The 21,440-nt window shown below is 38.5% G+C and overlaps 1 protein-coding gene across 5 annotated transcripts in view; it reads right to left on the minus strand.

Moving 5' to 3' along the window:
* Astn2 (astrotactin 2) overlaps positions 1-21,440 on the minus strand; it is a 997,088-nt gene that overhangs the window by 588,957 nt on the left and 386,691 nt on the right. For all 5 annotated transcript variants that reach the window (XM_075947014.1, XM_075947013.1, XM_075947012.1 and 2 more), the window contains one exon: positions 4,280-4,426. In XM_075947014.1, coding sequence (XP_075803129.1) covers positions 4,280-4,426 — 147 coding nt within the window. The remainder of the gene's footprint in view (positions 1-4,279; positions 4,427-21,440) is intronic.

Consider the following 21,440-nt stretch of genomic DNA (forward strand, 5'->3'; position numbering starts at 1 on the left):
TCCACATTCCACAATCTAGTTTAGCATTTCGAGGTCTCCAAAACCTTATCCTTTCAACAAGATTAATCATTATTGAGATTCATTTCTGGAACTGTGGTTAAAGCAGAATTAAGCTTTCATATTTTCTTTCCTTCTATATAGTTTTTCTTCACTTTAACCTTTATTTTTCCAGGTATGCTAAATGAATATGATAAATTCTGCCTCATAATTTTAGTTCATGAGTTAAATGAAGACGTCTAAGTAAGTAAGTTGTATACAATAAGGTATACAACAGATGTATTCAATAATTTTAGCTTCCCTTATAATACACAGCAAATCCTAGGTCAGGGAACCTGTGCTAAACTGGAACTATGTCACATAATTAATCTCAATAGATCATTCATTCACATGAAGTCTCTTTTATTGGCTTTCTATATTGAGTGGAGATAGCCTGTCTTAGAAGGGATATTTCTAGGGATGGATTTCAATATTACCTGATAACTATTTGTCAATTGTACATAGCAGTATTAATGAGGCTTAGACTCTTTGTTATTAGTGAAAATACATCATCCAACTTAATGGCAGAAAACTCACATCGTATTTAGTGCTGTGAAAAATTACTGGAGTTAGTTATGCTCTCAGACAGACCCACCTACGGGACACTGATAAGTGAAGAGGAAACGAACATGCTTTATGAAGACTCCAGGAGGCCTCAAGGAGTGGCTACATGTGTTGCGTGGAAAGAAAGTCAGACTTACAGAGATACTGGAATATAGTATGGTTTGGAAAGAAAGTCTCACCAAAAGACTCATGTGTTGCATATATAGTCCCCAAATGGTGCATACCATCATTAAAACGGAGAGTGGATAATGAACATTCTCCTGGAATCAAATGACCCATAACTGCAACACATCTTAGTGGCATTATTGGGAGATCAGGTACAGTTGGAAGAAATAAGTCACTGGGTGGGAGTACACCTTCCAAGGATGCATATTACCCCTTCTGCTCTGTTTACTCTCTAGTTGACCCAAGATGAGCACTTTTGATCTACCACACTTTTCTTCTATGATGTTATAACTTTGCCAGAGGCATGAAGAAATAGAGGCAGGTGTTCATGAATGGGAATTCTGAAACTATGAGCCGCAAAACATTTCTCATCTTTTAAGTTGTTTACCTGAAGCATTCATTGGTTATGATCATGGAAAAATAACATATATCATATCTCTCAAAATTCCATTGAGACACCACAAAGGCCTCATAAATACCAGCGTCTGCCTGCAGAGTCTGATTAACTAGTTCCTAGGGGTTATTAGACATGTACAGATGACTTATAGATAGCAGCTAGAGAAAAATGCTGAATTTGGTAAGCCTACATACAGATTTATACATTGCTTCAGTGTGTGCTTAGCCAACAAAAGCCACTAGTGGCCCAGACAGAGTCGGGAGGAGGGGGGAAGGGTAAGAGTTGTCAAAGGCTTGGACAGCAACTGTGTCAGTATCGATTGCTCTTGCTAGCTGGACTCTGGACAAGTGCTATGTCATTTTGACCTTTTCCCCATAATGGGCAGAAAGCATCAAGTATAACTATAAAGAAACACAAGGTCAGAATTCATTTTCTTCTGAAGACGGGACACATTAGTCAGTCCCATCTAATACTTCAATCCTGTGGACTGCTCAGTGAATACGGTGGATTGAGAGAGAAAGGGCCAACACATTGGCAGTTTGGAGTCCAGGGGGACAGTGAAAAGGGATGAAAGCTGCCATAGCAATATGGTCCTTAGGAGATCAGGTTTCTACTGGAGTTTCTTAGAGCTAACACGAGCTGCTCTCCTGACAGGCCTCATTGTGGTTTCTACCCCACATACCCAGTCATTTTAAGGAAACTATATATAATCTAATTATATAAATATAGGTAAACTATTATTTAACTTTACACCCTCTATCTGTATTTACATAGTTAAGATAGATCATCGTGCATTTCTGACTGTCAGTGCAAAATGATGACAGTGGCTCATGAGAATATGCAGAGTCACCGCATCCTCCTGCTGTGTAACAGCCTGCTTTCTCTAGGAGCTAGAGCAGTACCCTGCCCCACTACACAAACAAATGATCTTTTCTAGACTCTTCTCTACTCCAAAGAAGACTGGCTTTATCAATGAGTCTCTGTTCCTTCTTTGTCAGCCATGGATAGTAAGGACCGTGTTGGACTAGTGTTGAAAGGATATGAGCAACATAAGCAGAGATACGAGGACTTGAAGTCAAACTGGGAAACCAGACACAACGTCTTCCTCTTGACTTAAAGTGCTACTTGAACTACATGGACCCTGAGAAGATGGATGACCATGGCGTGTTCCTCTTTTGAATTGGGAAAGTCACTTCCATATGGTAGGAAGATACATACCAGTTTCCGAATTATCTTTAATTTCTGCCTATAGAGGCAGTATTGTATTTTGACCACCAAAATTTTCTACATCATTTTAAGGTATCATTTTATTTTCCTGTTCTCCAGATAGAGGCTGTGTAAAAATTTGCCAACCACCAGAAGAAGTAGGTGTCACCCTCATAGTATCCATATGAGTCAAATGGAACTATCACCCCAATTGTACATACAAAAGCCCAGTCAAAGAAGGGAAAAGTAACAAACATTTGATTTAAGGTCTGTACCATTTTTATCTCCGTGGTCTTAGCCACTGGACTTTTTACCCCAGCTTTGTACAAGTTAGTCTCTGATGACCAACATTTCGACATATGTGCAAATCAATAACTAAAGCTCGGGTATCTCTGTCTCTTAAAATACAGCAGCTAGCGAGTGGTGCCTGGTGAGCAGCAGTGAGTGTGTGGAGCTAGTGGAAGGCCACTCACAGTAGTATGAATTTTCACTGTAGCTTTATCCAGCTAATATTTGTCCTTACAATCCTTCCATCTTAATTTTGTAGCCAAACATGGACTCTGGTAATTCATCTAGCCCTGAACTCCGTGAACTTAATTCCCTATATTTTCTTGTGAATTCTGTTTCTTTTATCTCCTTTTGCCTGTCTATCTGCCTGCACATCTCTCCCCTATCTCTCTGACACACACACACACACACACACACACACACAGAGTCTTATAAGTACATATGATTCAATAGGGATGAAACACGAGGTTTGTATACAGATTAGAAAAAAAACTGGTGCTCAGAATGTGTACCGTGACAAGTTTACACTATCTTCAAAGTAATTTAGTTGTATGTATAGTAAAAGTATGAAGAATTAAGTTGACTTAGAGATGGAGGAGAGTTCATTGTGCGCACTCCATGTCCTGCATAATTATTAGCTACAAATTACTCTAGACAAAGAGAAACAATGTCTTCAGTTTGTCTTTAGTTGTCTATACAGTGTTGAGTCCACCAAGCTCCAGTGGATAATTTCAAACCCATGATCAAAAATATGTCCTTGGCTGAACTCTACAGTCACAAAACAAACAGATGTGATTGTGCAGCAGGAACTTGTATGGGGACAGGGGCTGTCACTGGTGGGAAGTGAGAGTGACCAGGATACAGAGTAAATGAGTATGAAGATGTCAAATAACATGTTTTAAATATTAAGGACCAAAATGCAAAATTAGTTGCATACTCACAAATATCTTTTTAAAGTAACCATGCATAGCTGTAATAGTAAGATGAGGAGAAAGGTTTGGGGAGTAGGTGCCGGCACAACCCACTGGAGGAAACAAATTCCATGGATGTCTTTCGAGGGCACTTTAGCAATAGACATTGAGCATCTTAATCAGTTCCTTGGACACATTTTGCTAATGACCATGGTGACTACAGTGTCTCATTAATTCAGTTTAATTGGGTGAAGAATAAATGGTATAATTTTGCAAGATACTTTTTATAGAGAACAAAATATGAGGATTCCCTAAACCACTAAAAAATTCTAGTAAAACTCATGCAGTTTTCCTTGTCATAAGCTTTTAATTACCTAATACCCTTTGGGGGGCATTTTAAATTTGAAACAGGATTGAGAAGTTTGATCAAACTCTTAAGATTTTCTTAAGGAATCCATTCCTTCTTCACTCATATTTTTGAATCTTCCTTTAGCTAATAAACCTTACCTCATACACACTTTAATTTAATTCTAATAATCAGGTATTTCAGTAAGCACTTATTTCAATAAGTGCTTCTTCTAGACCATGGGATACCCCTTGTTTCTGTGCTGTAAATTAAAGAATTCAGGGGTTGTGCCATGAATGGTGATATTGACCACTGGGATATAGAGTGATAGGAAGTTATTGGTCATTTTCAATGTTGGACTCTTACCATCTGCAATGAAGTGCTCAGGCACATGCAAAGTCACCTTCACAGTAAGTGGACAGGACATCTGGTTGCCACACACCATTGCCAAGATGCAGGAACTCACAGCAATCAGTGTCAAGGCTGTCTTGTTCACTGGGCTTTTCAATAAACCTGGAAAAGAAATATACAAAGATATAACTTTATCCGGTGAATATATGGGGATAGTGCAGAGGTAAGTGATCCTATAGTTCTCTAGTGTGGATATTAATCAAGAGGAAAAGGAAAAGAAAAGGGAAGGAGTAAGGGAAGGCCGAAGGGAGGGAGGGGTAAAGAGAGGGGAAGAAAAGAGGACATGAAATTGGGATGAGGCTATGTTGTGTAGTACTTGAGAAGATTTAGAGGGAATAATTGGGGGCGGACATTTTTACAAATGCACAAAATCCTCCAGAACAAAGAGAAATTAATAAATAAAATATAAAATGTTATGACAGTGTGCTGGAGACAAACCATGTTTTCCAATCTCTTAGTGGATTTTGACTTAAACATCTGAAAATAGGCTTGCTATTTCTTTTGGGGGAAAACAAAGAAACCAGCTTCTAAAAGTCAGCAATCCTGCCATTCCAATTTAGATGGTGCTGCTGATAATAATAGTAGAGCCTTCAACTTCCTTGAGAAAGTAAGTGAAAGTGGGCAGCCTTACATATAGTTATCCTCCTGGATAATGGAAGTAGACAAGATTGCCAGGCAAATATTGGGAGCTCGGGGGTGGGGATAAAGGGAGATGGGGAGAGAAAAGCAAGAAGGGGAGGATGGGGAGAGCTTGGGGAAATGGGATGGTTGGGATGGAGGAAGGGTAGATATGGGAGCAGGAAAGTATATATCTTAATTACAGGAGCCATTTTAAGATTGACAAGAGACTTGTCTCTAGAGGGGTTCCCAGGGGTCCAAGGAGATGTCCAGCTAGTTCCTTGGATAGCTGAGGAGAGGGAGCCTGAAATGGCCCTATTCTATAGCCATATCACCATAAAACCTTCACCTGGTGATGGATGGAGATAGAGAAAGAGACCCACATTGGAGCAGTGGACTGAGCTCCCAAGGTCCAAATGAGGAGCAGAAGGAAGGAGAACATGAGCATGGAAGTCAGGACCGTGAGAGGTGTGCCCAACCACTGAGACAGTGGGGCTGATCTAATGGGAGCTCACCAAGGCCAGCTGGACTGGGACTGATAGAGCATGTGATCAAACCGGACACTCAACGTGCTGGTCAATAAGGGCTGACTGAGAAGACAAGGACGATGACACTAGGTTTTGATCCTACTGCATGTACTGGCTTTGTGGGAGCCTAGTCTGTTTGGATGCTCACCTTACTAGACCTGGATGGAGCGGGGAGGACTTTGGACTTCCCACAGGGCAGGGAACCCTGACTGCTCTTTGGACTGGAGAGGGAGGGGGAGGGAGTGGGAGAGGGGAGGGAAATGGGAGAAGGGGAGGAGGTGGAAATTTTTAGCAAAATTAGAAAAAATTAGTAGTATGCTTATATCATTTAGATATGGGATTTAAGCTTGAAATAAAATTTAGTCTATGTAAACTTAAAAAATGAAAGTAAGTGCCGGGCAGTGGTGACGCACACCTTTAATCCCAGCACTTGGGAGGCAGAGGCAGGCGGATCTTTGTGAGTTCGAGACCAGCCTGGTCTACAAGAGCTAGTTCCAGGACAGGCTCCAAAACCACAGAGAAACCCTGTCTCGAAAAACCAAAAAAAAAAAAAAAATGAAAGTAAGTAAAAATACATTATGTGGTTGCACTTACTAAGAGGTAGCAGAACAAAGCTGATCTTTGAGGGAAGACCATTCTGCATTCAAAATTGAGGCTTACTTCTTATGTTTTGGATTTGAATGTTACCAGAAGCCCTATGTATTGCAAGCTTGATTCCACAGTAACCCAGGTTCCAAACTGGGATTTAAAAAAAAAGATTGCTTATAAGTGGCCCATTCTTGTCAACAGATAAATGCATTCATTCATGAGTTCATGGTTGGAGGAACTGCTGGCGAGGAGGCGAGGACCTAGGTAGAGGAAGTAGAACATGTGGTTGAGACATGTCCTAGAAGGGTATTTTTTTTTATCTTTGACCCATTCCTCTCCATTCTACTGTTCTCTTTGATTCCCAGTCACAACGAGATCTAGAAACCATGAAACCAAACCTCCAGCCAGGATGAATCTCCCCAACTATACTTTTATTTTGTTGTGTATTTTGTCAGCACTATGAAAAGTTGACCAATACATTTCTCATTGGCTACATGAGTTGCTTCATTCTCCAAACCTCTATTTCCTCGTAGTTTTGTCAACTTACCACAAACTAGAGTCACCTGGGAAAAGGGACCCTCAATTTAAACTTTAAAATTTCCTCCATCAGATCATTTGTTGGGCATTCTTTAGGGATGTTCTCTTGATTATTTAACAATAGAGAAAGATCTAGCTTACTTTAAGCAGAACCACACATAGACAGTCTTAGATTGTATAAGGAAGAAGGCTGAGCAAACCAGAGGAAGCAAGCCAGTAAACAGTATCCTTTGGTCTTCTTTGCTTCAGTTCTCGCCTCCATATTCCGGCCTTGAGTTCTTCCCCAGTCTTCCCTTCATGATAGACTAACTTATAAGCTGAGACAAACTGTTTCCTCCCCCAAGATGTTCTTGGTCATAGTTTTATCACAGCAACAGAAAGTAACAAGGATATTTGTCATACATTCTGAGGATAATATTAAATACCTCACAGGATGGCCATAATGATTACATAATGATACATATATAATACCTGCCATACAGAAACATTTCACAGTCAGAAACTGTTTAGAATGATTCAAATTCACCAGCATGGTATGAATACTTTGTAAAACTCACATGTCACAGAAAAGAATGGAATATCCCATGACTTTGGATATGACAGAGACAGAAAATTGCTTGCATTGAGCACAAAGACCTGAGTTTAATTTCTAAAACACATATTTTTAAAAAGTCAGCATGGTGGTTGGTATAGAACTGTGATCCCAGGACTGGGAGAAAGAGAGAGGCAGACTCTTGGGGTTCACTGGCCAGCAAGTTTAGCCTGCAAGGCAAGTTCTAGATTCTAGGACAATGAGAGACCATAAATCAAGGTGACAGACCCTGAAGAACATCTGTGGTTCACTTGTGGCCTTTATATGCATGAGCACATGAGTATGTGTGCATACAGAGACAAGTCCATCTGCACACATATGAACATGTAATTATAATGCCCACCATTGACTATCCACTACTCTTCAGGACTTTATATACACACTAGGAGAAACAGACTTGTCCTCCCCTCATTAGATTCCTAAATAAACTGCATTAAAACCTACACAGAAGGGCAGAGTGTGTGAAGGAGAATTCTGCATGGGTAAATTAAGTAATTTTATGGAAATAATGGAAAAAGTTAGATTAGCTCTGCATGGCCAGGAGTGCTCTGGACCAGTAAACAAAGACCTGACACCCCTCTGACCCTCATTCTTTGAGCTTTTCTTTTTGTCTCTTCTTTCAAGGTTTAGATCATTGACTTTACACTGTATTTTTCAAATTTTCTTTACCTCTTCAATTGGGAAACTGTACATATGTTTGAGGCCATCCACAAGCATGCCAAATACAACTCATTAAAAACAATGTATTTTCTCGAAGTTCCCTCTTGTTTGAGACTTTTTCAATACTGAATGTATTACCATTTAGATGACTACAGACTTAAATGTTATCTCTGGGATTTTATATTCTCTCTTTATTTTTATTTTTTTTAAATTTTTTTAAATTTAAAAAATATTTTGACAAGTTATTTACCACTGTGTACTGACACAGATTTTAATTCAATTTTACTTGTTAGTTTTATTGATCAGGGACACACATTGGGAAAAAAAATAAAAGTACTGTTTTTTTTTTTTTTTTTTTTTGGTTTTCCGAGACAGGGTTTCTCTGTGGCTTTGGAGCCTGTCCTGGAACTAGCTCTGTAGACAAGGCTGGTCTCGAACTCACAGAGATCCGCCTGCCTCTGCCTCCCGAGTGCTGGGATTAAAGGCGTGCGCCACCACTGCCCGGCCTTTTTTTTTTTTTAAGTACTGTTTGATTAATATTGTTTCAAGGAAATGGTTTAGTGGATTGTACAAGGATGATACTATGAACTGGACTTTGTCCTGAAAACTCATGTAAGGAAGCCCAACCTCAATTATGACTTTACTTGGAAGGAATATTTTAAGTTTAAATGTGAGGAAGTAGTTTAAACAAACTCATAATGCAGTTTTTAAGAGAAGAAAAAGCAGGGAAGTGCTGTGGGACAATGGTCTTGTACCCTGTAAAGATTTGACATTTACATAGGTATAATAAAACACTGATTGGCCAGGAAGTATAGGCAAGGAGATCAGAATAGGAGAATTCTGGGAAGAGGAAACGCTCAGTCTGCAGTCATCACTCAGATGCAGAGAAAGCAAGATGAGAATGCCTCACTGATAAAAGGCACCAAGCCATGCGGCTAACATAGACAAGAAATATGAATTAATTTAAGATGTAAGAGTTAGTTAACAAGAAAGCCTGAGCTAATAGGCCAACCAGTTTATAATTAATTTAGGCCTCTATGTGCTTCTTTGGGACTGAATGGCTGTGGGACTGGGTAAGACAGAAACTTTTATCATCAAAACTCTTCTGGTCTGGCTTTCTGTTTCTGGGACAAAATATTAAACACAGCAAACTTTTGGTAGGCAAAGGTTTAATCTAGCTTACAATTCCTGACCATGGTCCATAACTAAGGGGAGTCAGCAACCACTTTTTTTTATGATGCTGGTATTTTTAGCCATCCTTCCTCCATTCCTTCTGTTGGCTGCTTGTAGGATGAGAAAGGTGCTGGCATATATGTCAACTTACTCTTTGCTGAAACCCCTGGAGCTATTTCATGGCATCTGTTCACGGTATGTGGTCCACATTCATCAACCTGGAATCCACAGCATTTCACAAAGACCCTCACATTCAGATCTCATGTGCTTTGTGCTACCTGGCCCAGGTGCTAGTGGAGCTGAATTGCTGACAAACCTCACATTAAGCATCATCATCATGTTTTCCACATTGTGTGTTGTTTTTCAACGATTATTCCAGCTGTTCTTTTATCCCTATCTCTTGTCATACTTGTTTGAGATTTACAGTAAATGAAATTTCTTCATATTTTCCTCAGTTAATCGTGCTAAATATTTCCCCTGATAACTTGTTATAAGGCTCATATGTTTGAATACTTGGTCAGCAGTTGGTAAATTGTTTGAAAAAGATTAGAATATTTGGTCTTCTTGGAGGAGGTTTGTCACTAGGCTTTAATGCTTCAACACTCAACAAACTTCTTGAACATCATCCAAGTGCCTAACAATTTTTGAAACATAGTAGCATTTTAGTACCTACATAATCACTTTCAGCAGTAAAGTAAGATTGTCACAAAACATATTATGGGTACTGACCATTCAAAAAGGATGGTAATTAGCATAACCAACCTAATGGGATCCAGTATAACAAGGGCCACCATGGCATCTTACTTTGGGATTTTCTATTAATATACAGTGAATTGCTTGATGAAAAAAATATCACATATCCTGCATCTGAGCATTTTTCATACACAACTCATACCTAGGATTCAGAAGTTGATCATCAAGCAAATAATCCTTGTCTTTCTTCCAAGTTTTAAGGTAATGTGTCACAGAGAAGGAGCTAGTCACACATTTGTAGCTGTTACACTTGTAGGATAAAGAGTAAATGAAAGAACAAATTAAATTATAGATGTTTCTGGTGTCAAGAGATTGGATATTCCTAAAACTTAAAATTGCTGCAGGGTAAAAAGAAAGAAATTTTATTTCTTATCTGGGTGTCTCAAAAGTTTAATGTACCAATTTTAGTAACTCTACAGCATGTATAAGCTAAAGTCAATGTTCTCCAGGAGAAAAAAGGTACATGAGGGGCTAGAAGTGTACATGGGACTCACCTTAAATAGCTACTATACCACTCTACACTTCAGTACTTCACACATAACAGTGGTGGCAATTTCTATTCAAGTGTCTGTAGAGTCTTTCCTTAGACAAGGTACATGAAAGAAAAAGTCTAGTGTGAAAAAGTTCTTAGATGAATAGAATCTTTGTGGTGGGATGCAAGTAGTGTTTAGAACTGGTATCTTGGAAGAGAATGTCACAAATAGTTTGATTAGAATGGCCCCCATATGCTTGTATACTTTTTCCTTACTTGGTAGATCAGTTTGGAAAGGATTAAGAGATGTGGCCTTGTCAGCGGAGGTGTTTTACTGGGAGGTGAGGTTTCAAAAGATTTGTGCTATTACCAGTTAGCTCTCTTTTCCTTATGTTTTCCCCTTAAGATGTGAGCTGCTATTCCAGTATCATGACTGTCTGCCAACTTACTGCCATAATGGCCATAGATTCTAATCTTCAACTCTATGCCCCAAATTAAATGCTATTAAAAAATGTTGCCCTGGTCACAATGTTTTATAAGAGCAATAGGAAAGAAACTAAGATGACATCCCATCAATGTCATGTAAACATAACCGTGACCACTGAGAAATCATTCTCTTTTCCTAGTTCAAGCAGCGGTAGATATGAATGGGACCAAGATTATTCTTTCCCTATCAGGAATTCTGCTGACTCCAAGGTGAGGAAGATGCCCAAGAACTAGGACAGAGAATGCTCTCACTTTTTCAGTGAGCCATCATTGAACTAATCTTATCCCCCAGGTCATGGATCCTTCACCATAACCCAGGGTCTTTAGGACTCATCATGGAAAGGAAAAGTTATATTAGTTTATTGGCTGTTTTTTTTTCTGATAAGAAACAGTGATAAATGGCCTATACATTAAGAGTGTTAAGAGAACTAATGTCAACAGCTACTATACAAGGTTTTATACTTATTGCGGCACACAGTAGGCACTTAGCAGTATAACAATTTCTAAGCCAGATGCAGGAATCCTCCTGCCATGGTTTCTGTACTTATTTACCTCTGTTTCTAACACATTCTCAGAACATACTAAGAATTGATTGGTTCTTTGCAGAAACAGAAGACAAAGAATAGACAGTAAAGGGGAATTTAGACAATGAGGGGCAAAGTAGTAGAAAGAATGGGAACAGCAGCCCAGGGCAAACATTTACTAAGAAAAATGTCTGAATCACTACAGCTTTTCCTAAAGATCAAGAGGAAGGCCAAGTTGCACTATGGCCAGACCCTCTGGCTTGGGGAATTGTCATGGAAACAGAAAACTTCAGAGTAGGATAGAAGCAAAGGTGACTTCTTAAGACTTTTTGGCCAAAGGAACTGATCATAAACACTTACATTAAGTTAAGTTGTTTAGAGAGCAGCCATCTAAAAATTATTTATCTCATAGTAGCTCCCATGAAAGTTACTTCATTGCTCAAGCAAGAAGCAGATATAAAACATAAAACTCTCCAGTTCCTAAGTGATTACTACAACACGAACACTCTAACCATATATTCATTCATGTACATTTCACCAAGCCTTCCCTTTTTCATTTATACATCCATATGCTCATCCATCTATTCTTCTATCCAATGTGGTTATATTGAACCTCAAGTTTTTCAAGGTACTGCTTAAGGCATGAAGTAGATGATAGTAAACAAAACAGCCAATGTCATCGAAGTTTCCATGTAAGAGGGAGAATCACCTCATTTAATTCTCCCAGCAGTTACTACCCTTTCTACTTTCCAGAAAGGTACTCAGAAATATAATTATTTGCCTAAGATCACTCAATTCCTGTGTTGAAGACTAAACAGAACCACTCCTGTTGGAACAGAGACTCTAATCTCCCACTCCAATATGGCATAAAGATCATTACCTCATCATAGAACAAAGGTTTCATGAAACTATGGATCAGATAGTTATAGGAAACACGGATTTGCTGGAAGGACATTTTCATGTTCAAGTTCTGGCCTAACTACAAAATCTCTGTGTGACACTTGAAAATTGATTTAACCAGAGCAAGTAAAACACAAACAAACAAAACAAAACAAAACAAAACAAAACAAAACAAAAAAACCCCAAAATTCTGCATCTAGCAAATGGGCAGAGTGATTGTCTTTCATGACCATCATGAAACCAAAATAACATCAATTTAACTAGAACCAAATTTCAATGAATGATTGTAGTGGCATTTCAATTGTATATTAATAAATAAAGGATGCCTGAAGATCTGAGAGTAAAACAGTCCCACTTGTTAGTCTTCTAAACCAGGTTATGGTAATGCATACCTTTAATCCCAGTAGCTATAATAACACACACCTTAAACCCCAGTAGCCACAAATGACATGCACATTCAGTACCCATATTGCCTGCCTTTAATCCCAGCCCTAGAAAGGAATATAAAGTGGAGGGAGACAGCTCTCAGACTCAATCTCTTTCTGAGATTCCTGGAGGCAGAATTTCCATTTCAGATTGAGGTAGAGGTAAGAGGCAGTGGTTGGCTGCTTTTCTTTTCAGATCTTCATGCTGAACCTCAGTATGTGACCCTAAGTTTTTATTCATTGTGCTTAATTTGGCAGTCACTTTTGGGGTAGTAATTCACAAAAATGCTGTTTTCCTGAGGCTTTTTAGCCACCAACCCAGGACAGGGCTTGAATTGGAATTCTAGCTCGAGGAATTGGAAGCCAAATTTAGCTACCTGGATTCAGGAGAAAAACTAATGCTCCCAGCTCCCATTCACCCCAGCTTAGCTTCCATGTAAAGATGGAAAATACACAGAGAATCTGGATACTGTATGCTATTGTGTAGTCTTTGAATTGTTTGACTATTGAGGAAGAAGCAACAGCTGCTAAAAGACATTTGGTTATAAATGCTGTTGGAATAATCCTTGTTATATATTTTAAAAATGAATTGATTGAAAATTTTCATTCAAAAGATATGTTTCTTTGGAGAAGAGATTTTGCTGTCTTTCTACAGGAAGTGAGAGGCTCTGGGTTCATTCTTGGTTAAGAAAAATGAGGTTTGATCAACATGCCTTGACTTCAAAATTTAAATAAAAAGATATTACTTTGGAAAAGAGGTTTTGCTTTTCTTTCTACAGAAAATGAGATCTTGTGGGTTCATTCTTGCTTAAAAATCATAAGGTTTGGTCAAGGAAGATCCCTGAAAAATCTCCAATGAGAACAGATGACCCAGACGATCCAGTGTTTCAGAGAACATTTGTTGAGTTTCCTCTGAGTTCTACAGCAAGACTGCTGGCTGAAATGATCCAGCCTCACAGAATACTCCAGTAAAGACTTGACCATAATTGTAAATTTTCTTTGGGTCCCCATCAGATTATCAATGTCCCCAGTCAATAGGGAGTAGCCTAGAAAACTATGTCCACATTCCCCCCAAAAATGATTATGGATGTTTGATTATGTTTAATGTGTTGGTTACAAGTTGTTATGGACAATGGTCAGGAAAAAAGATAAACAAAGGAAATTAAATTTAAGGTTCTTGTTTTGAAAAAAAAAACAGGTGGTGGTGGCACACACCTTTCATCCCAGCACTTGGGAGGCTGAAACAGTCAGATATCTGAGTTCAAGGTCAACCTGGTCTACAGAGCAAACTCCAGGACAGGCTCCATAGTTCCTGAGATACCCTGTCTTGAAAATTCAAAGAAAGAAAGAAAGGAATGAAGAAAGAAAGAAAGAAAGAAAGAAAGAAAGAAAGAAAGAAAGAAAGAAAAAAGAAAGAAAGGAAGGAAGGAAGGAAGAATGAAAGAAAGAAAAGGAACAAAATAAAAGAAAAAAGGGATATAAATATAATAAGATAGAAGGGTAGATTACCAAATCTACTTTGAAAAGAAAAAGGGGAGAATATAGACATGATAAGATGAAAAAGATAGATTACTGAATCTACTTATAATAAGCAACTACTAGTTTTAAATGATTTACATTGAGTAGAACTTTTGTATATTGTATAAATATTTTGTATATTGATACAAATTTATGATTAATTTTGTTAAAACATATTGTATATCCATTTATAATCTTGTTCAAGGTATTTTACCTATAGCTCTTTTAACAATGTAATTCAAATTTTTAGTTTTTGAAAATTATTATTACCAAATGTTTAGGGTAATAAGGAAATATAGGTTAGTAGTTAATCACATAGTATAATCAAACTTGTTGTCACATTAAGTATGTTTTCAAGGTCAAACAAATATATGATATAGATAAATAGGTCATCTTCAAACACTTCAGAGATCTACAGAATATGGCATTCAAGATGTCTTATAACCTAGTTTTTTTGGGTTTTTTTTTTGACAATGAGACATGTCTGTTCCTGGCAGCACCAATCTTCTTCAGAGAAGACAATGGGCATCAAAGAAACTCCACATGGAGTTTACTTTCTTTGTGGAAAAAGTAAGCCATGGGCAACAAGACTCCCCTGCCTAGACTGCTGACATTATGCTGTCCTAATTAGACAAGCAGGATACAAAATATCTTGCTTCACAGAAAAGTCTGTCAAATATGCTAGACCTGTAGGCTGAAGATGGATGCCCCAACATTGCAGATTAACTTTGGGTGACTGTCCAGGCAGCCAGCTGTTTCTGTCATTACTCATAGTTTTAGAAGTCGCTTGCTTGGACTTCCTGCTTACTCAGTTAATATTATTTCCTTCTTGAGTCTTGAATGGGGTTGAAGACTAGATAGCTATAGTTAAAGTTACCAGACACAGAAAGCAACCTATGATAGAAAGTAAATTAGGTATAACATTTTAGACTTATCACGATAGGATCGATATAAAATATTTTCTCTGAATTTTTCAAATGTAAATTGACTAGACATTGCTGATATTTATTATTTATATATATTATAGTCATTGTACTTATTTATATAGTTTTCTTATATTAGTTGTAGCCTTCTTATATTTTAGACAAAATAGGAAATGTAGTGATATTTCATTGTGTTTTAACAAAAATAAAGAATGTCTGAATATCTGAGAATAATACAGTTCCACTGGTTAGCCGTAGAGACCAGGTTATATATAGTAACACACAGTTTTAATTCCAGTAGCCACAATGATACACACCTTTAATCTTAGTAGCTACAATGACATGTGCCTTTAATCCTAGAGTTGCACACTTTTAATCCCAGCCTTAGATATTATTATAAAATGGAGAGAGGCAGCTCTCAGACACAGTCTCATTTTGACATTCCTGGATTCAGGATCACCATTTCTGACTGAGATCAATGTAAGGAGTCAGTAATGGCTGTTTTGCTTTTCAGATCTTCAGGTTGAACCCCCATTTAAGACCCTGATTTTTTACTAATTCTGCTTCAAATAGTATTTCCAAGCCCTACTATGAGTGTCTGCAGACATCTAATACCAGGTTTTGACTCGGATCTCCTTTTGCAGTCACCTTACTGATCACGGCCCAGGGAAGGTGCTAAGCAGCAGCAATGGGATTCCTCTGGGACATATTGATTGCTGCAACAGAAAGCAAATAATACAATTTCTCTTTCATGTCTCTTCCTTGAATCCCCACCTTCTCTCATGGCTGATAAGAGTGGCATAAGATGTATTGCTTGAGAAATTCAACCAGAAATACCTTGGCATCTTTGATTCACATACTGCCTATAATTGGGGGTTTGGCTCTTAGTTTGGAAATGCCAAGTTGAAAGAAAAAATTAAATTAAGCTAAATTTGGAGTTAAATCAATCACATTTTACAATGGAGAAAATAGATGTTACCCTATCTGACGTCTGTGGGTGAAAAACTTAAAGTTGTTGTATTCTCATTGGTTTCTTCTTCTTTATAGCTGCAAAAGATGGAAGTTTATGTCCAAGGTGAGGGGTCAATTTATTTAGGTGGCAAATATTGTACTGAGGTGAAGGACAGAGATACTGAAAATGCAGGACATTCGGTGGAGGAGCCTAGGAGATAGAAAAAGCAGAAAGATGAGTAGAAAGAAACTGGCCCTTGATTCTAAACATGAAAGTTTTAAATCAAACTTTTAAATTTAATAATTCTCTGACTTTTCACAAGGTATATAAATTGTTCCCTTTTTCTTTTTATGCATGCATTTGGGTCTATATAAGTCTATACCATATAGGTGCCCACAGAGGCCAGGAGAGGGGATGGAATCCCCTGATGCTGGTGTCACCTGATGTGGATGGTGCGAAGCCAACTCAGGTTCTGTGGAAGAGGAGTCGGTGCTCTTAACCATGGAACCATCTCTCCAGCCACACAAAGTTCTAAGCTCCTCACTTTTAGGATGTGCACTATGGTAGTGATAATCTCTGCCTGGGAGAGAAGCAATGGGGATGAAATGCGGCAGCACACCGACAGTGCTAGGAACAATGCCTGGTACATACTTTGTGCTCTATGAGCTCTCATTGCCTCTCCCTTTACTATCTTCTTAAATCCCCACAGCCCTACATGGGCAACAGCGGGATATGTGGTACTTTTGCCTATGTTGCAATTCTTGGTTTTATACTTAGTTCTGACCCCTGTGAACAAATCTTACCACGTGAGATGTGACGCCTTTGCTAGAGAATGCATTCACTCAGCATGCAGTTATTATTATTGCTGTGTATATGTACACACATGTGCAAGTGCATATATGGTGGCGAGAGGGCAACTTAAGGTGGATCTTCAGGAACTGTCATTTTTATTATCATTACAATTATCATTTTATTTATTTTTGTTTTTTGAGATAGGGTTTTACTCTGTAGCCCTGGCTGTCCTGGAACTTGCTCTGTAGATCAGGCTGTCTTAAAAACTCACAGAGATCGTTTTGCCTCTGCCTTCCAAGTGCTGGGGTTAAAGGCGTGCTCCATCATGGCCCAGTTCCATCTCATTGTTAAAGGCCGGGTCTCTTTATCAATCAAAAGGGATTGATAAATCAGCTATGTTGGCTTGACAACCAAGGGTCTAACTTTCCTCTCCCTAGTTTTTTATGTGTACTCTAGGGACTGAACTCAGCAAGCCAAGCAGTTTGCCCATATAGCTAGCCCCATTCAATAGTTATTCAGTGCATATTTGGTTTATGCTACACCTCACATTGCATATGATTTTAAGTTGTCCTATGCCTATAGTATGCTAGAATGTACTACGTTTTCAATAATGTCTACCAAATAGGACATTTGAACACAAATGTTTAAATGCTGTTTCCTCTACTGCCAAGAGATGTCAGCATCAGAATATTGTTACATTTATCCTAACCAAATGTAATTACTGTCTCTGGTAAGTGATGGGTTCTGTTTGGTCAGACATCATTCCCAAAGCCCATGTTGAAGCTCCAATCTTCCTGCAGATCAGGGATGACTCATACAGATCAGGGAAGCACCCCATTAACCTTCCAGCTTCCCCCACGGGATTCCTGTAGCACCTGAGCTCCTGAGATGCGTGTCAATCTGCTATATTTCTGGAAACTAAAATTGGGACACACTGTCTGACAATTCCAAGTGTCAGGCCAGAAGAAGGAGGAAAAACACGAAACTGGAGCTTTCTCAAAAACGCTGGAGTGGGTGGCAGTATTCTTCGTTTCTTTTTATATCTGGATTCTTTGTGAATTACACTGTCACTCCTCATCACGAGCAACTCTTTCTTAATCTCACCCACCTCAGTCTGTACATCTCCCTCACTGCCCCCTTTGTTCTAATTCCGGAACTAATTCCGTTGGCTCTCTCACCTTGATACTCTCAAATCTGTGGTCTCTTTTGGGTGATACAAGGTTTTTACAGTCTTTTCATCTTCTACAAGGTTGTCTTTATAAGATCTGCATGAACGTTCATCTAGCCTTTCCTGAGATAGCAAACTCAACGCTTAACAAGTAGCACATTTACTCTCACCAAGTTTAACATCTAAAGAGTCCCGAGATCTCATTCTATGTACCAACTTCTGCTGTCCAAGCTAAATAAGATGCATCTACTAACACCTCTTTGGAGCAATTATTTAAAATGGTAATTACATTGCCATGAGCTTATTTTCTTCAAACTAAATATTGCTTTTTTATTTTATTTCTCTAAAGTTATATTCTGATTCTGTTTATAACACTTTTAAATATTGGCTTTTCTTACAAAGCTTTTTCTAGTAAAGAATGTTACCACTGTTATGATCACCTTGTGACTATTACTGTCACCAACATTTGTACACTTACATACCAGACATTATGGCTAAATGCTTCTGTGAATTATCTCATTTAACCATCATAGAAACCTCATAAGATGGCCCCTCCCATCACTCACATGTTGTACATGAGGAGATTACTTTGGTAACTACTTGCCAAAGGCTATGCAGCTCAAAAGCAATGAAACTAAACAGAAAGCGATTTGATTTCCAAACTCAAGCTCTCGCTGATAGATATTAACTGCACTGATTAGTTCATCAGTGCTAACTGCTGAGCTACTTGCAGGCTTCAGTTTATCCTTAATTCTGGAGTGATTCTGGGTCAACTCATTGTGTCCTTATTGTTCTACTTTGTTCTAATGACAAGCCGTCCCAGCGACTTTTCTGATTACCAGAAGGGGACAGGGAAAGGATGAGAAAAAGAGAAAGGCAAGTTATATGGCTGTGTCACTATTCATCTACAGCCTAAAACATATTGCAGTCTTGGAGCCATAATGACATGGCTCACTTCCCATTCCCTTAACTGTTACAATCTCTCTACCCATTTTCTACATCTTGGAACCTTAGGTGCAGGAGCTACACCCACGAAGTCACACTAACAAGGCTGCCCAAATATGACTTGAACAAAAATGACACCAACAAATATGTAAACATGGAGGCTGTAGCACTAAACAAGGAACTACAAGCAACTAAGGAATACTGAGAGTCGGAGAGATAATCTGTTCCAGGGAAGAACAGACTCATTGATTATCCAATACCAACTTGTCAACCCTGAGAGCATATGCTGTGTACAGACACATACACACACACATGTACACACACACACACACACACACACACTAGCACACCCAAACACACCATTATATGGATTAAGCAACTCATCTTTACATATTTAATAATACATATATTAACAATTTTAAAAGAGGTCATTAATTTGAAAGAGTAGGGAAGGTACGGAGAGAAGTTATAGCAAAAAAATGGGTTAGGAGGAAATGATGTAATTTTATTAAAATCTCAAAATTTATAATTAAAAATATTACACCCTCACTATGCTCTGTGGAGCCTAGTCATCCTCTGTGAGGCCACTGTGGGCTAGCCATTGGTAGTCCTTCTCTACCCTTGAGAGATTCTATAGTTTGGGATTAAATCATGGTTCTATGTTGAAGATGTAGCCACTAGCAGGAGACACTGAGGGACTACAAAAAGCTATCTGGATCTCTCTCCATCAATCTCAGGCAGCTTTTCCCAAAGTGTTGAAAACTGATCTCATAACAATGATACAAGTGATGAAGACACCACATGTGATACAATATCTTTTTATTAATTATTCTCAAAGATTTCATTAACTCATCACCAAAATGCCATAAAGTATGGACTTGTTGGCATCTCTAGCACACAAATGAAGAATCAGAGAGTCCATAGTGAATTGATGATCTATCACTAAGTACTAATTAGGTTTTGAAGCCATATTTCCTGACTTGTGGCAAGCCACTTTCTGTAACACTATGCTATGAGGCCTAACTCAGATACTGCTTGATAGATGTAAGGACAGGGTTAGAATCTGTGCTCCTTGATTCTGCCTCCAGCACTCTCTCATTCATCTAAACTCAGAGGAGCAGCGAAATGTTTCTTTTGCAAGGTGATGCCTACAGTCTTTCCCCATGTTCAAATACTCTAGGCTATGCTACAGTCTGTGGTACTCCTTTGAAGTGCTGAAAGGTGTCTTTGGTATTAAAATCCCTATAAAGGATTATTAAATTCTACATAATTTAACCTACTGGTTTCACACACAGCCATCACTATACGGAACAAAAAAGGAAAACAATGAATTAGTTACTTATAAAAAGGTGGTTGTTAGTAATAACCAAAGATTCCAATAATAGATAGTTGTCTTTAAGCCAGGCACTGTCTTAAAGGTATATGAACATTATTCTATTTGAATCCGTATATTTTACTGGCAAGTTTCAGCCAGGGTATTTCCACGTGGCCAAGAAAGTTCATGAGCTCACTGTATGATCTTCCTGTGTCCGTCTCTTCACAAGGATCACTGGGATTACAGGTGTGACCCAATCGAAAGCCTGGGAGGCCTGCTCCACAAGACTCCCTTCCAGAGTTCAGGTCAGAAGCCTCAGTGTAGTGAAGCGGAACTTAGCATAGCTCTTAACCTGAGGGCAAAGGCTCACATGTGCGCTGTTCCAGTCATGTCTCTTTAATGTTCTGCCTCTATTGAAATCTCCTGTCCTAAATCTAATTCCTCCTAGCTCTTTCTCTACAGGAGACTTAGAGCAATAAAGAAATTACAAGAATTACTGCTCATTGGTCAAAAACTTATTCCTAGGGTAAATAATAAGTAGCTGAGCTATTCACCATGGCAGCACAAGGTTCCAAGGTTACAGGAGTAAGACTGTGGCCGGATTGGGGAGACTACAGTGATCCATGACAAACTTTGAGACATAGATCTATTGTCAACAGACTTGATAAGAGAAGAATCGGCATGCTTTACCTGTTGAATCTATTGTATGCAATATATCTACTGTATGTTTAAGAAACACTCGAGAAAGAAGAAACCCAAATGATTTAAATGACTTGCTCATAGGCTAATGACTAGTAAGAGACAAAGAATATGAACGAAGATCTACTGACCTTCAGGCTCAATGGCAAGCCAGACTTACTCAGCCTGTCTTGATCCTGTGTGTGCACTGTGACTGCGCTAGCTGCTCTTCTTCTATACATACAGAACCTCGGAGTTTCAATATTGCGTTTTCATCTTTCTTTCGACACACAATATATGATAATAATGTAAACTGTGTGCTATTTGGTGCTCCACCAATCTTCTATTGCTCTTTTGTTTCTATTTTTCTATTGCAGACTGTCTGTCTTTTTTCTTGTGATCGGCTACAAATATCCTCAACCACAATGTACCAACTTTTCTACTTTTTGTAGTGTGTCTAAAGCAGAACAATGATTGAGATCAAGAAGAATTCTTGTCTTCAAGAGCTTGCCCTTACCATTGCAGGAACCCATTTTTCCTCATATGTGCATTCATACATCATTCGTTTTA

This window comes from Microtus pennsylvanicus, chromosome 13 (assembly GCF_037038515.1).
Source record: "Microtus pennsylvanicus isolate mMicPen1 chromosome 13, mMicPen1.hap1, whole genome shotgun sequence".
Lineage (NCBI taxonomy): Eukaryota > Metazoa > Chordata > Mammalia > Rodentia > Cricetidae > Microtus > Microtus pennsylvanicus.